The sequence below is a fragment of the Carassius gibelio genome, chromosome A6 (assembly GCF_023724105.1).
Source record: "Carassius gibelio isolate Cgi1373 ecotype wild population from Czech Republic chromosome A6, carGib1.2-hapl.c, whole genome shotgun sequence".
NCBI classification, from domain to species: Eukaryota; Metazoa; Chordata; class Actinopteri; order Cypriniformes; family Cyprinidae; genus Carassius; species Carassius gibelio.
Genome location: NC_068376.1, coordinates 8723673 through 8739677, shown reverse-complemented (window position 1 = coordinate 8739677; position 16005 = coordinate 8723673). Strand labels below are relative to the sequence as shown.

Below are 16005 nucleotides of genomic sequence, written 5' to 3'. Positions count from 1 at the left end.
TATCGCCCAGCCCTAAATAAAAAGATAAAAAGAACAGCATCTAAAACTGAAGTGTGTGTGTGTGTGTGTGTGTGTGTTCTGTCTGTCTGTCTGTCTGTCTGTGTTTAAAAGATTTGATCAGTTTATCAATTTAATCAGGTTTTGGTTTAGGTTAATCTGGTTTACTAAATATAAATTTTATTGAAAACCAGATGAAGAAACTTAAAACCCAGATAAAGAAAATACTCCCCAACAAATGTTAAATAATAAACATTATTATTATAAAAATGCATTATTTCACTGTCTTACTCATAAAACATAGCAAATACACAACTTTTCACATTAATCAGTTTAAATAAAAGCCCAATATTTTCAACATATAAAGTGATTGTGTCTTAAAGAAATACATTGTATTCCGATGGATTACTTTTACTGTGTTGTCATGAATTTTTTTTAAGTGTTAAAATTATGTGGGACAGAAATCTGAGTGCATCGTTCGGTTTAAAAATGTTTAAATGCTTGTTTTTGTGCCCAAAATTTGTACTTTATACAAACAGTTTCTTTGTTACAGGAAAAGGTGTGGGGTAATGTTGACAAAAGTCTAGAGTGTATCATCCAGCGAGTGGATAAACTGCTGCAGAGAGAGCGTCTGCACAGCAGCAGCAGTGAGGACATGTTCCAGACTGACCTGCAAAGTGGCACCAGTAAGAAAGGTAATGGGAAAACAAAAGCCTTCTGGATCAACCCTGTCTGCATGGAGGAGCCTTTCTCGATCCCTGAACCGCAACAGCAGTCACCTTCACTATCGTCACCTTCATCTTCACCACCCGATCTGAACCCTGCATGTCCTGTTAATGCAGAAACGCATGCATGTAGGTGCCTTTCACTGTCTTGTTCACTCCTTCTCTCTCTCTCTCTCTCTCTCTCTCTCTCTCTCTCTCTCTCTCTCTGGTATATTTTTGAGTACAGCATGGAGTCTAGTAGGCAGAGTCTTATATTTGTATTATTTCTTTTTGCTTTTCTGCTGTCTACTTGCTTGTCCCTTATATTTGCATAGTGGAATACACACTAACATGAAAATACTCATTTCTTCTTTCTATTTCTAGTTATTACACTTTCAATCTCTGTTTTTCACAAACCCTGTCACCTGTTCATCTTCAAACAGGTTTGCATGCTGCTATAGCAACAAGCATTAATATTATGTTAACTTGACTGTGGCTTGAAATTCTTCTCTCATTATTTCTAATACTACACCTCATCATCTTGACGTAGGTATCTATGGTACATCGTTGTGTATGTGTCTGATTTAAAACAGTCTAATAATGTGTGTGTATATTTGTTTACTTTTTGCCAAAACAAAGGAATATGAATGTGTGGATAAAACTGACATCCAAGTGCATTCCACCGTTTATGTTAATAAGTGTGTGTTGACACTGTGTGACTCTCTGTTGATGGAACATTCTGTTGTTTGACCCAGCATATTTGCCTACTGTGAACACGTGACCGGGTCTCGTTTGATTGGCTGGCTGTTCAACAGGCTCACAGGCTGTCTCTCTGTTGCAGGCTGTCTGTGCCAGTTAGACACTTGGCAGTGCCAGCATGCTGTGATTTACAGTTGTCTTTTACATTGTGTAATGACTATAAAATCATTAGCTTGCCAGGCAACTGTGAATATTACTTGCATATTATTTCTAGACCATCCTTTGCAAGATTCCACTTTGAATTTGAGTGGAAAAGTAGCTGTTTAATCTGCTGTTTAATCTGCTGTTTAAATTAGCGGTTCTCTTATGTTGCGTGCTTTGTCTGTGAGCTGCGTGTGCTATGTTAGTCGCACTCGCTAAGTTAACTGTTGCATGTTGCACCTCCATCCCTCTAGATGGCAGCAGCAGCAATGGAGAGGAGAGTTACCCAGGTAAGAGCCCCTCCCCCTCCCTTAGGCTTATGCGCTTGTGCTGAATAAGTGTTCACTTTTATGTCACATTTGTTGTCGTTCATCCTTTTTAATGGTGTTTCTTGTAAACTTGTCATTGCTAGAGTTTTCTGAACTCTGTGTCCTTGGTTAGGCTACCTTTAAATTCAGTCATGTCGTTCCAGTCCCACAAGACTTTAATTCATCTACAAAACATAAATTAATATATTTTTTATGAAACTTGAGAGATTTTTGTCTCCCCAAAACCTTAAGGTCGTTAAAAAAAATTACAAAATGTAAATCGAATGAATCAAGCTTTTTAATTAAAGAGCCAGTAAGATGAAAATTCTAAGCTTCCTATCACTGTTTATAAGTCCTGTATAATAGGTTTAAATCCATCCAAGGTTAAAAAACATTGTCATTTTGTCAAAATATAATTTTAAAATTACCTCAATTCTCAGAGATCCCCAAACGGTTCGCACGAAGCTGTTCAAAAGATTCAGTTTCCTTAAACCCCACCTTTCCATAGCATACTGTGTTCTGATTGGTCAACTGACATAGTCAGGTTTGATTGGTTGTTCTGCACACAACTTCATGGTAAACAATGTGTTAGCATCTTTTTGGGGTGAATTATGTCTTATTCCTCTCATCGCAAAGCAAACAGTAAAAAAAAAAACTTGAACAGTCTCGCTCTTTTTTTCTTCTGTGTGTGCGTATTCAAGCCGCGCGCTTCAGTTTGAAGTCAGAGTTCCGTTTCTCCCAAGACGGTAGGAGGAGATTATTATGCGAAGTGTTCCTAGTGACGTACATAGAGATGGGCAAAAGATTTGAAATCTATAATGACTCGTTTCAGCGATTCAGAGTCGACTCCTTACTTTAGAAGCCAATAACTTTATAAATCGTGTACTTTTTGGTTTAATTACTTTGCACATTGTTTACACTGATGGACAGCTACATCATACACTGCAATACAGGTAATTTTTGATTTCCCATCTGTGTGGCTCTTTAAGCCTTCTAATCAAGCCTTCTAAAGAGACGCTTTAATGAATCACTTTAATGTAGTCTTTTATTCACATGTAAACATTGATTATATACATAAGCACATCAAAGGGTAAACGGAAGGTCAAACCTCATTGGTTCTTCAAACTTGACTTCACTGGTTCTCACACACTGCGCAAGCTTCAGTTTTCCATTTATTTGTTGAGCTTAATCTAATCGATTCTTATAGATTACTTTTACTATTTCTTTAATTACATTGAAACTTTGATGGAATGGAATTTCAATTGAGGGACAAAAATCTTTCAGGTTCCCTTGCCGTTTCCTTGTTTTTCAAAGATAAATGAAAGTCTAATGGTTTTGGAACGACAGGAGGGTGAGTAAATGATTACAGAATTGTTCGTATTGGATTAATACACAGACTAAAAGCAACAAAACTTTACAAAACTTTTATGGGGTCTTTGAAGTCAAACATGAGATTTTAGAGAACATGAACATGTCATGTTTAATAAAGATAATAGCAGCAGGTTCTCTGTGTGTCAGGTGAGTGGAGCGAGGCTCTGTATCCCCTCTTGACGACCCTAACTGAGTGTGTGGCCATGATGAGTGACAAAGCCAAGAAGTCGATGGTTTTCTTGCTCATGCAAGACAGCGCACCCACCATCGCAATGGACCTCAACCTGCAGTTCCGCAGAGACGTGGTCTTCTGCCAGACAGTTAGTTCTAAAACACACACATTAGTGAACGCTTAAAAATCATTTACTCGATCTTGGTCTCTCCAAGCCTAGAAGACTCTGGTTCATCTTTAAAACACAAATGAAGGTATTTTTAATAAAACCTCTGAGATGTCTGTTACTGAATTGAAAGTCAGTTCACTCAAAACTTTGATTCAAAAAGTTTATAAAGAGCGTGTAAAAGAAATTCAAATGAATCGAGCAGTTAACTCAAGTCTCCTGAAGAGAAATGTTGCTTATATGATAAATGGATTTCATTTAGGCTTTTATTTACATTTAATTGTTTTAATGAATGTACAGATATTTACATGTGTCAGTTTTATGTAGACATAAAGTTTTATGTACAATAGAGATTACTTTGATCAAATTGCTTGATTGAAATGGATTTATTTTACAATGCGTTTATGAACTTTTCATAGTGTCAAAGTTTTGGATGAAAGGACTTGTGTGTGAAGGGACCGAAATCTCGGTTTCATTAAAAATATCTTCATTTGTGTTGAAGATTCACAGAAGTTGTACAGCTTTGGAAGAACATGAGGAGTAACTGGGTTTGAAATGTCTTAATGGCATTTTTGGGTGAACTGTTCCTCTACGCGTGGTTTTCTGTAATTCTATGTCTTTTTGCCTCTCTTTAGCTCACAGCACTAATTTGTGGCTTCATCATCAAACTGAGAAACTGTCTCCGTGATGATGGTTTCCTAAGACAGCTGTACACTATCGGTCTGCTTGCTCAGTTCGAGTGCCTATTAAGTACTTACGGTAAACAGACACTTTACACACATTATAGTATGCCCATACTTTGCACCTGGATACACAGTGACCACTGAATCAAAGCACTTGTTATATAAACTCATTTAGGGCACAGTTCTTCTTCATTATTCCTATGTGAGTAAAGCACTCTGTTTTAAAACATACAATGGATCCAGTGATTTTGCTTTGTTGTGTGTATGTTTCCCAGGAGAGGAGTTAGCCATGTTAGAGGACATGAACATAGGAATAATGGACCTTCGGAATGTGACATTCAAGGTGACACAGGCCATCTCTACCTCTTCCCCCGACATGCTGCCTGTGATCACTGGAAACCGAGATGGGTTCAATGTTCGCATCCCGCTCCCGGGAAGCATGTTTGATGCATTGCCAAGGGAGATCCAGAACGGCATGCTGCTGCGGGTACAGCCGGTGCTGTTCAACGTGGGCATCAACGAGCAGCAAACGCTCGCCGAGAAGTGAGTCCTGGTTATGTAAAACACCTCTCAAGAGTGCTTGCATAACATCAACAAATAACATGATATCATAATTGTTTGTTTTATATTATCTCTTTTTCAGTTTGGCATACACTTGTGTTCATATTGAAGAAATCTTAAGGGAATTCAAAATGTTTGTGTCGTAGGTTTGGAGACACGTCGCTTCAGGAGCTCATCAACGTGGAGAGCCTGGCACGTCTTAGTTCTTACTACCAGCAGTTCAAAGAGGTTTTACCTGACGACTGTAAGTCATCACGCACTCTCGTTTTTTTTTACCCTCTCTACATAATAAAAAATAAATTATTGCAAGATTTGGATTATGCAAGTCACTCTGGTTTAAATTTTCTGTCTCTTCATAGGTCTTCCTCGCTCACGTAGTCAGACGTGTCTCCCAGAGCTGTTGCGGTTCCTTGGTCAAAATGTTCATGCTAGGAAAAATAAAAATGTAGACATCTTGTGGCAGGCTGCAGAGGTAACAGTTCTTCTACTTAATTTGACACAATAAAGGGTGAAACAACTAAATTATAATCAAAGAATTGATCAAACCCATTTAGTGTTGATTTCATTTAAGTCTATTCTCATTATAAAAAAAAAAAAAAAAAAAAAAAAAAAACATTAGTTAACATCGTTGTGATGTCCGAAATACAGTAGAATCCATGTTTAATTGCAAAAACATCTAATTTGGCTCCGTTTGTAGTGACACCTCTGAAAATAGAAATATTAAATGTGGTTTTGTTGTGAGGTGAAATCACAGCAATTATCTTTATCACTTCATTATTGTACAGTAAGACAGAGAAAAAGCTAAATAAAACCCTGAAAAAAAGTCAAATAACACTTCAATAGAAGTCGTCGTTTTACAAAATCTAATTTGGATTAATGCATTTTGCTACAGCTTCATGCACATAGGTGTAATGCTTGTACAAATATTAAAATATTAAAAACAAAAGGATTTACAGTGTAAAAGAATATTATTGTGTAGGCTACATAAACATAAAAATATAACGATGGATAGTCATTGCATGTATTCAGCCTATTACTACTTATAATGATGAATGAAATTCTACTTCATCCCATGCTGCCTTCACCTCGGGAAGCTTTGGTGGATTCCTGCTTGTCCCGTAGATGATCTGCTCGCACGCTTTAACTTCGTGCACGAGCAGATCGGTTTCTTCGCTTGAGAAGCGTTCAGCTTTTCCGCCAACAAATTCCACCATGTTAATAGCGATCCGCCATGGTGCGAGTGCATCTCGCTCTTAAAGGGAATGGGAGATGACACTCTGATTTGTTTATTGAACATTACGCCCATTACTTATTAAGAGCCAATATTGGACACTTTCAGAAATTTTGCTGGATCATGAGGGACCTTGAAGTCAAAAGGATCGAGAACCACTGAGTTAACTGGTGCACCCTTAATAGCAAATGAACATATGAATCAAACTAAAATATTTTCAGCACAGTACCAACAGAGTTTGCATTTAATATGTTTTAAGTGGTTCTATTTCCATTTTAAAAAGACACTTGAATGCCCAACTTGAATAAGTGTGAATATGTAGTTGGCTGTAACACAATATTTGTGCCCCTTCACACTCAGATTTGTCGGCGCCTGAATGGAGTGCGTTTTACCAGCTGTAAAAGCGCCAAAGACCGCACTGCCATGTCAGTGACTTTGGAGCAGTGTCTGATCCTGCAGCACGAGCATGGCATGGCCCCGCAGGTCTTCACCCAGGCCCTCGACTGCATGCGCAGGTAAGACACCTGAAAAACTACCTGCACTTCAATTCATAAGCATCACACGCTTGGGGATGCGCCTCCCTCTTTTTCTTTTTCTCTTTTCTTCCTTTCTCTTTCTGTGTGAAGGATCCCCTCCAGTGCATCATCCCTCATTGCTTGCAGCTTCTTGGTATTTGCAGTTCGTTTCTCTGTGGCTTATGTGGCCTAATATGTTCATTACTTTCATATTTACTCACTTGTTTGGAGTGTTTGTTCCTTTCCACTTCACACTTCCATCTTTTGTCCCTTCTCTCCATGCTGTACAAGAGGCATGAACACAACTAAATTGCTCCTGTATAGTGTGAGGAAATGCTGAAACTGTGAATTTGCTGATTTCTTTGGCTGTCTGCTTGCCAGATGTTCAGTGCTTATAAATAAGAGTATGAATTTGCGGCTTTGTCCCATAATTCTCTCCTCTTGTCTCCTGTGTAGTCTAAAGGCCAGATCTAGATGAGTACAGAAAGGTTGTGTTGCTGTTTTATACAGTCTCATTAAACACCAGTGATGCGCAGGTCAATGTTTAAACAACCCGCACCCGACCGACGTTTTCAACTAACAACTCGGACCGCAAAAAAAGAAAATATTGTACCCGACCCGCTTCCTGACCGCATTTTTTTTAAAGTAGTAAATGCGTCGCCCCTTTATATTTAATTACTTAAACAGGCTATAGCCTACAGGATAATAAGTGTTATGACCGCACACATAATATATATAAAGCTATTTTAAATTAAAAAAAAGGTTCACAACATTATTTTTACTGTATGTTTTCTCAAATAAAATCAGCCTTGGTGAGAATAAGAGACTTCAAAAGACAAAAAATTATTAAAATGTTATTGACTTTTGTACGGTGTAAACTAATATAAATTATGATTTGTATTAATTAACATTACTTGGTTTATTGTGATCCAACAATATTAAAAAGTAATTGAACAAAATCAAAGTATTTAAAAAAAAGTAAAAAATATTAAATTTACAAATTAACATTAACCTAAATTAGAGTTTTCCTTGAACAAACTCCTAATTTTCTGCTTATTAATAGTTAATAAGGTAGTTAAGTTTAGGTATGGAGTGGATTAAGGGATCTAAAATACAGTCATAAAGAATAAGGCATTGATATGTGCTTTATAAACAGCCAATATGATGGTAATATGCATGCTAATAAGCAACTAATTAATAGCGAGAATTGGTTCTTTTAAAATAGTGTTACCGAATAAATGCTGTAAAAACAGTTCTTCATTGTTAATTCATAATACCTAATTCATCAACCAAAGTTAATAAATTAGATGTTAAGGTGAAGTATTGCCCACAATGCACTGTGCATGGTCTGCCACTGCGCTGTGCTGCTGTCCTGTGTGTGTGTGTGTGTGTGTGTGTGAGAGAGATTGAATGACTGCAAATAAATGATCTCAATGAAAGCCAGCAGTCTATCAAAAAGGCACCTTGCTTTAAGCCTGGATACAAAACAAATGTATCTCCTACTAGACAAAGAGATACCGTACGCAAGATTGTATTTATGTTTGCAGTTGGTTTGTTATGATGGCTCTGTTGGCCTGTTGCATGCTGGGAGGATGCATCACGCTTAATTTGCACGGCCCAGTGCTGACAGCAGCAGCTGCCCTACATACGCCCCCTTCTGTCCAACATGCAGAAGGCATCTCTCTATCTTTCTTTACTTTAAATGGCAAAGATGCAGAACATCACTCTTGATTTTCTCTTTCTGTATTCTCTCTCCTTCCCTTCTCTGTGTCTGTATTTCTTTTCCTAATTCACATTGTCTGTTTTCTGTCTTGGATTTACATCCATTTCTGACGGATTGATTCCACTCAACACCTTTTCATCATGTCTGCAATTCATTTTTCATTTCATTTTTACTGTAATGTTGGAACCACCACAACGGTCACGTCACCACATCCTGTGTGTGTCGCCCCATTCTGTTTGTCCTGTCTGGCCCCTGCCACCACTCCCTCCATCCCTGCCCCTCTCTGCAGCATTGGGACCAGGGAGGGGGTAACTCAGAAGAACCTGAGCGGCTTATTGCCCATACGTGACTTCAGGCTGGACCCCAGTCTCCTCTACTCTCTGCCCCTTCTGGCCCTGAGCCCAAACCTGCTCATCGTCTGGGTGTTCCTCAGCATAGCCTACCTGCTGGCCAAACTCCGCTGCAGCTGAGCCCTGAGACCCCCTTTATCCATTTTGCTTTCTATCTCTCCCTCGCTTTGGCTGTCTCAGCACTTCCTTTCTCTGTTTTTCTGTTTCTTCCTCCTCTGGGTGAGGAGCTGTGTGCAGACAATGCTGAGTTCTTTCTGGTTGATTCAGCTCTTCTAACAGCCATTCTAAAGGTCTTGGTATTCATTTCTGCCTTACCTCTCTCTCTCTCTCTCTCTCTCTCTCTCTCTCTCTCTCTCTCTCTCCTTAAGTAATCATGGATGAGAAAAGTTTGTACAATAATTTGTGACATATTATAAATATTTTGATTATTTTAAAGGGTATGGTGAAAATAGATATGCATATATATTTAAGATATTGGTTTATTTATTCAATGCTAATTATTCTTATAATATTGAACTGTTTTATTTGTGTTATTATAACAAACTATTTTTAGGCATATTCACATAGTGTGCTAGTGGTTAATTCAATATGTATATAATAGAGTGCATTAGTGCCTGCACCCTTTTTCAGCTGTGTTTGTTCTGGAAGGTTTTTTTTTTTTTTTTTCACTCCATTTTTTTTCCATAGGGATTTTTATTATTATTATCATTATTATTATTATTTTGTAATTTTTTGTTAAAATGTTATAAGCCATGTACCAAATGAAACAGCTAAAAGGTGAATCACAACACCATAAACATAAAATTGGAAAAATATGTATTCTGAAATTGGAAAAAAATATGAAGGTTCAAAACTGTATGCTTAACAGATTTAGTTTGGGAAAGAACTACAATCCCATTAAGCATTGCAAATGACTATCACTATAAAAACTAAATTGCTTGCCACCAATTTTTGTACAGAATCAATGGCATTACAGTTTTCCCAATGAATTCAGCTGTTGCGGTCTTGTTTTTTTTTTTTTTTTATATATGAACAGATGGCTTCTGCAAAAGTATATATCATTTGATCTTGAAACTCACAGTATTTCTGTCTTTAAAGGGTTATAAGTCATCATTAAAAATAAATTTCCCGATGGAGAAAATGAAACTATTTTTACTTCCAGAACCTGACCGTTGCACTCTATAATGAGATATTGTTATTCTGTAACAGTACCATGGAATTTTCTAGTGATTTTTGTGATCGATTTTGTTGCGTCTTCCATGTGTCTAAATGCAAAGCTAAGGCCTTGCCAAAGCTAATCTCAACTATCATTGCACTTGCTTTAAAAATATAATGCACTTTAGGGTGTTAAGTGTGTTCATGTCTTCCCATGTTTAGCTGGAAGAACACATGTTGCTCTTTTACCAAGATTGGTCTGCACTAACCTGTTTGCAGCCTTTCCAATGACACCATTCAAATTGGCCAAATAAGATTGTATTTTTAGTCAGGGATATCGAAATATGCATTTGATAATTACTCTTCATTGAGATTTTGTTTCATGTCTATAAAGAGGTTTCCACTGTCAGCTGACAAGGAAGTACTTGGCAATAGGTTTAATGGGTATTTTGTGTAAAGAAATGTTCCAGGTTCAACACAAGATCACATCACATCTAAAGCATCCAAACGATTACAAAATCATTTCGATTTGTCTCTCAATTTTTTAAAACAAACAACCTTATTTACATTAATGCACTAACAGTGAAAGTCTATGGAGTAAAATGTAAAAATGTGAAAGTACAACCATGTACAGCTTTCATTCTAAGTGCATCACTGCAGATTTCTCTGTTTAACGATCTGCTAGATTGCATTGGTTGAATTCTTGCTTTCTCAAATCTGGAACAGTCTTTTAAGGTGTATCTGTTTAGATACCAAGACTATCCACATGTTGCTTTAAGTAAAGGCACTTATGCAGTAATGATGAACAGAATGTATGTTCTTTTACCAAAACGAATCACTTTATTTCCTAACCATTGCATACAGGCTGCAAATCATCAGACTTCTTCCCTTTCTTTATATGTAAAAATATATTTAATATGTAAAGGTTTACCATAATGATGGGAAATTAGATAATTTGACCGGACTCGGTTTAATTGTGCTTCCGTTTGTGCCAAATTAGAAATGGCCTCTCTGTGCTTTGTAAAAATGTCTGGCCACATTCAACGGCCAGTACATCTGCTGTTTACAAGTTATCACTGCTTGATCTTACATGCTCTGAAATGCTGCCCAATACAAGAACTTTATGTATTAAAAAAATAACCCTCACCAGGCTACAGAAAAGTGTGCATTTCAACTGACCCACTAAAGAAAACGACTGTCTCAAAATATCTCCATTCATTTATTTATAATGATGTTGCAATTCTGAGAGTCTGTTTTTGCTAAGTTTGCTTTAAAATGTCAGAGATGTGCCTAGTCTTTTCCCTGTATGTTTTAAATCATGATGGATAATGTTTCTAGCTGTTTTCTGAGATTACATCTTATACAGCAAGTTTGAGAAAGGTTTTGGTGACCTAGGTTAGATAGAGACAGTCTCAGTTTAGCTGGATGTCATTGCTCGGTTTAAATGAATAGAATTTAAAGATTGATCTCAGTTTAAGTATGATTGTTTTACATTTTGAGCCTTGGTTTTAGGTAAGGCTGCATTATGAGGAAAATTCAAATATTATTATGAGTATTTCCCATGATATTGTTATCTGTTATGAATTTCACTTGATAAAATGTATTTTAAAACAGAAATACTGGTTATTACAGAATAAATGTGACTGATTCACACAACATACATGTTTGTGATTGGTTACAATGTTCAATCGAAAAAAAAAAAAACTTTCTAAAACAATGTTGTACTAGATGCTTTTCTTGATTTATTTGTGAATAAAGGTTTTTAGGTTAATTATGCAGCCCTAGTTTTAGAGAGAAGTTTCTTAGTTTTAATTGATGGACTATGTTGGTGAATGTTTTGAGAAATAAATAAATATCTTGAAATAGGGAATAGTTTTGCGGATGGTTAGGTTTGGTCTTTTGTTTTTATTCAACTTTAATTCTCAGAAAAATAGAATCCTATTTTAGAAAGTTTATATACAATATGGAGTGTTGTTTTTATGCTTCTTACAGCATTTATAAATGCAAAAAGGAGAATTATGTGATCATTTATGCACCTTAGTGTGTTTCTTTATGCAGTGGAATTTAAAAGATAATTTTAGCAGAGTCTCCAAGCTACTATTTTCCATACAGTTTTTTCATATGACTCTTCAGCATGAACATTCTTTAGAATTTCGCCTTTTGTGTTTCATGAAAGAAAGTCAGTCGTATGGGTTTGGAACGACATGAGAAGGACAGATTGCACGCTTTCATTTCTAATTGATCAGTTTGGTAAACAAAAGCCTACTCCTGTAAATCTTTCCAGAACATGCAAACTGACATCATTTACATTTACATTATTACAGCTGTATTACTAAATATGTTTAATTGAATTACTTGATTGTTGTTATTTGGATATTACGAAGATATTTAGGTGAAATCACATTTTTGAAAGTATATCTTTTATATGTAAAAAAAAAAAAAACATGCAAAAGTTGGACTAGGATTATTTACCATATACAGTTGTTTACCATACCATAATAAACAACCAATGTAGCCTTCTGATCTTAATGATTTATGTAAATTTCCGTCAGATTTTATCAGAGCATTAACTGCCTGTGTGCTACCATTTTGGTTACTTTAGTGAACTTTTAGTGACCCACTTCTCTTATGCCCAGAGGGATGTTACATTATCATTTTCAACTCATGTTAACTGTATTGTAACTTGGTTTGTTTGTTTATTCAGCCTTTTTTTATGTTGATGACTTGCTTTTTTTGCACCCTCATTCTGTGTTCACCCAAAATACTCATGCTCATAACACTGTTGAAATGTCTGCTGCCGTTTTTTTTGTGGCTGTGCTAATTTTTGCTCGTAATTTTTCTAAACATGGCTTCATGTTCTGTTTGTTTTCTGCTTGTTTCCACACATTCAATCCCGCCCCTTTCTCCTGCCAGTGAGGGCTGCCGCCGCGAGAATACCATGAAGAACGTTGGATGTCGCAAGTATGCCTTTAACTGTCTGCAGCTGAAGGCCTTTCCTAAACATTACAGACCTCCCGATGGCACTTTCGGAAAAGTGGATACTTGATGACTCTTGGTTAGCTATAAGACAGTTGGATCATTAATTATGATGTTACACAAGTCCTGCACATTCTTCTCTTTTTCAAACTAAGCTACAGTAAATCCGCTTAACGCATAGGATATTTCAATTTCCACCGATAGTTACTGCACATTTGCATCTCAAGCGTGAGTTAGAATTGAAAAGGTTGACTGCATTGATTTGTATTAGTAGTTGCAGACTGACCAGTTCTTTCATAAGCCCAATATCACCACACATATACACACATGCAATGCTGTATTTTATCTTCTTGGCTCTATATAATGCGCAATGAAGGGTTTAGTCATTTTGGCTAGATATTTCGGAATCTTGGACTTTTATGCATAGTGGGGAGTTTAGACATTTATGCTGTATTTCATATTGTATACTTGACCATCAATAGCAAACTGTAGTTTAAGCAACACTTACTGCAGCATTACAGTATTCAGTGTCATGGCTTAGAGTTGTCACCTGACTCTTCTTGCCTTGTTTATCCCTCTCCTGTGGTGTTTGTACACTGATGCTCCACCATTTTCAAGTTTCATTTTCCATCCTCCCATAGACCCGCAGGAGAACGGTTGAAAAATAAACCAGCCATTTTTTTAGGTTAGCGTTGTGTTTTATTCTTTTTTTTTTTAACCTCATACATCCAGATTGATCATGCATGTCCATCCTCTCAGTTGCTTTAACTTTGAGGGTGTCCTTTATGAATACAAAGCCCTCTTCAAGTAAGAAGAATGAACTTCTGGCACGTTTCTTCTGTGGAGCGTAGAAAATGTTAAAGGCGGTGTGAGATCAGTGTATCACTGTGTTCAGATTCCAGCAACGACTCATAGGTGATGCTGTTTTTTTGTGCTGTACTTGCTTTAACAGGAGGTACATTCATACATGGAATATAGGTACATTGAGAGAGTACAGAATAGTACTAGGCACTTGTGAAATTGACTGTGCAAATGTGAATCTGTTACAGTTGTGCAAATGTTTTGTTAAAAGTTATTTTGCCATACATATCACGGTTATAATTTCTCATTTTTTATAGCGATGTTGTTTCAGTTACTGTATGTTTATACAATGTTATTTAGGAGAGATATGTTCACGGATTTTTGGATTGATCTTGATTTGTATTTATTTCTTTTTACGGTAATAATCTTATATCTTTTATGATGCCTTCTTAGATATGTCTGTCTAAAACAGAATTCTGCTGTATTAAAATGCTGTCATCAATAACTGATGCCATTAAAGAGAAAATATAATACTATTGACATCTCTTGTGTACTTTTTTTTTTTTATCAGGAAACAGTATATCTGTCTCTGTGCATGTTGGTTAAATATCTAATAAATATATGCTAATACAATGCAAAATGCAAAATACTTCCTTAAAGGGGGGGTGAAATGCTCGTTTTCACTCAATATCCTGTTAATCTTGAGTATCTATAGAGTAGTACTGCATCCTGCATAACTCCAAAAAGTCTTTATTTTTATTATATTTATAAGAGAAAGATAGTCTGTACCGATTTTTCCCGGAAAAACACGAGCGCCTAGAGGCGTGGCGTGTGGGCGGAGCTAAAGAATCACGAGCGCCAGTAGGATTTTGAGTTGAGAGCATGTGGAAGCTGTGACACAGATCCAGAGGCTGAAATTTAACAAGAGCAGCATCAGCAAAGGCGGTATGCTATGTGGTATGTACTGAAACTGTATATATTTGGTTAGCGGTTTTGGAAAATGACTAAGTTCCACTTTATGTCCTCTTTTTTTTTTTTTTTTTTTAAGCTGTACATGTGGAAAGTGCAGTTTGATGACAACATCGCATGTTTTTTACTTGATGTGCTTACGCTGATAGCTAAGTTAACAACACAGAGATATTTGAAGCAGTTTTACTCACCGCATGTGGTTCCAACACACAATTGTGACCCTTTTCCGTTGGGATTGCATCATCCTTAAGAAATAAACGACGTGCAATCCGAAATGCAGGGAACACACAAAAACACTTGCACAACTCCGTTGATGCTCTGTAAAAATAAACTCCATCCACTGGTCCCTTAATGCTGTTTCTCTTTTGGTAATCTGTGCAGGGTTGTCTTGCCCTGGCAACCAAAAACACACTTCTTTTGTGACTTTTCGCAACGCTCTCGCTCTGATCAGGCTGTGCTCAGCCTCTCAGTGCTCTGCTATACAGGAGCGCGCGCTCTTCCGGCAATTCCGATCCATCTAACGTCACACAGAGCCATACTCGAAAAAAACTTTTTGGAACAAAAATACTCCTTCAAATGTACAACTTAATTTTTGAAACTTTGTCCATGTTTAGCATGGGAATCCAACTCTTTAACAGTGTAAAAAACTCAGTATGCATGAAATAGCATTCCCCCCCCCCCCCCCCCCCTTTAAAGTGACCTTTGTTAAGTGCCTTCAAAAAATATGCAGCATTGCTCCTGTGACGTAATTTGATATCTCTAAAAAATAGCCTCATTCAAAACTTTATTTTTGTAAACCAATATTTACTATGGATGGAGCCCTTGTGACCTCATCAGGTGACAAACTTGCATTTCAGAATTTCCCTGTTCACTATTCATTGCAGTGTATGGAACATAATTCAATTTTTATGTATGAAAAATAAGGAATATTATAATAGGTGTGGAATATTATGTATGGTTCATAATAGTCAATCTATTCCACATGCATAACATTTTAGAAATTTGTATTTTATGTAATTGTAATTAGTTGTTATCGAAATCTTATACACTGCTGTTCACCAAAAATTAATTGCTTTACAGTAACAAATTGCTTTTCAAACATCCGATTGTTTTGGGATCTTGTGTTACATTATCCTGGCATTGAAAAAAAGCAATGTTTCAGATTCATCTGAAGTTACATGCCATACTATCTGCCGCATTGCCCTTTTTGAGTATTGCCCCTTTGAGTATTTTGGGTGACCTTCATAACCCATAATAGGTCTACTGTTTACCATCAAATAAATGTTCATTTGCCAGATTTTATCCTTCTCATTCAAAATGGCATCTCGGTGTTTTCACTGGTGCAGATAATGCTTGTTTAGTTTGTACTATTTATTGAACCTTTAAACCTGATACCTTACCTATTTTTTATTTATTTATTGCG

General features: G+C 36.6%; 1 protein-coding gene across 4 annotated transcripts; it reads left to right on the top strand.

The window, feature by feature from the left end:
* The first annotated feature begins 344 nt into the window (after positions 1 to 344).
* Positions 345 to 14149, top strand: LOC128015414 (inositol polyphosphate-4-phosphatase type I A-like). 4 transcript variants are annotated; one of them, XM_052599229.1, is made up of 9 exons: positions 345 to 851; positions 1856 to 1891; positions 3428 to 3600; positions 4254 to 4377; positions 4577 to 4844; positions 5009 to 5106; positions 5222 to 5334; positions 6454 to 6608; positions 8621 to 14149. In XM_052599229.1, the coding sequence occupies exons 1-9, from the start codon at positions 653 to 655 to the stop codon at positions 8799 to 8801; spliced, it is 1347 nt and encodes a 448-aa protein (XP_052455189.1). In that variant the 5' UTR covers positions 345 to 652; the 3' UTR covers positions 8802 to 14149. The 4 variants fall into 4 exon arrangements, with proteins under 4 accessions (XP_052455189.1, XP_052455192.1, XP_052455190.1 ...); XM_052599232.1 differs by having other exon boundaries at positions 348 to 692; XM_052599231.1 differs by having other exon boundaries at positions 382 to 851; positions 12750 to 14149.
* The last annotated feature ends 1856 nt before the right edge of the window (positions 14150 to 16005 follow it).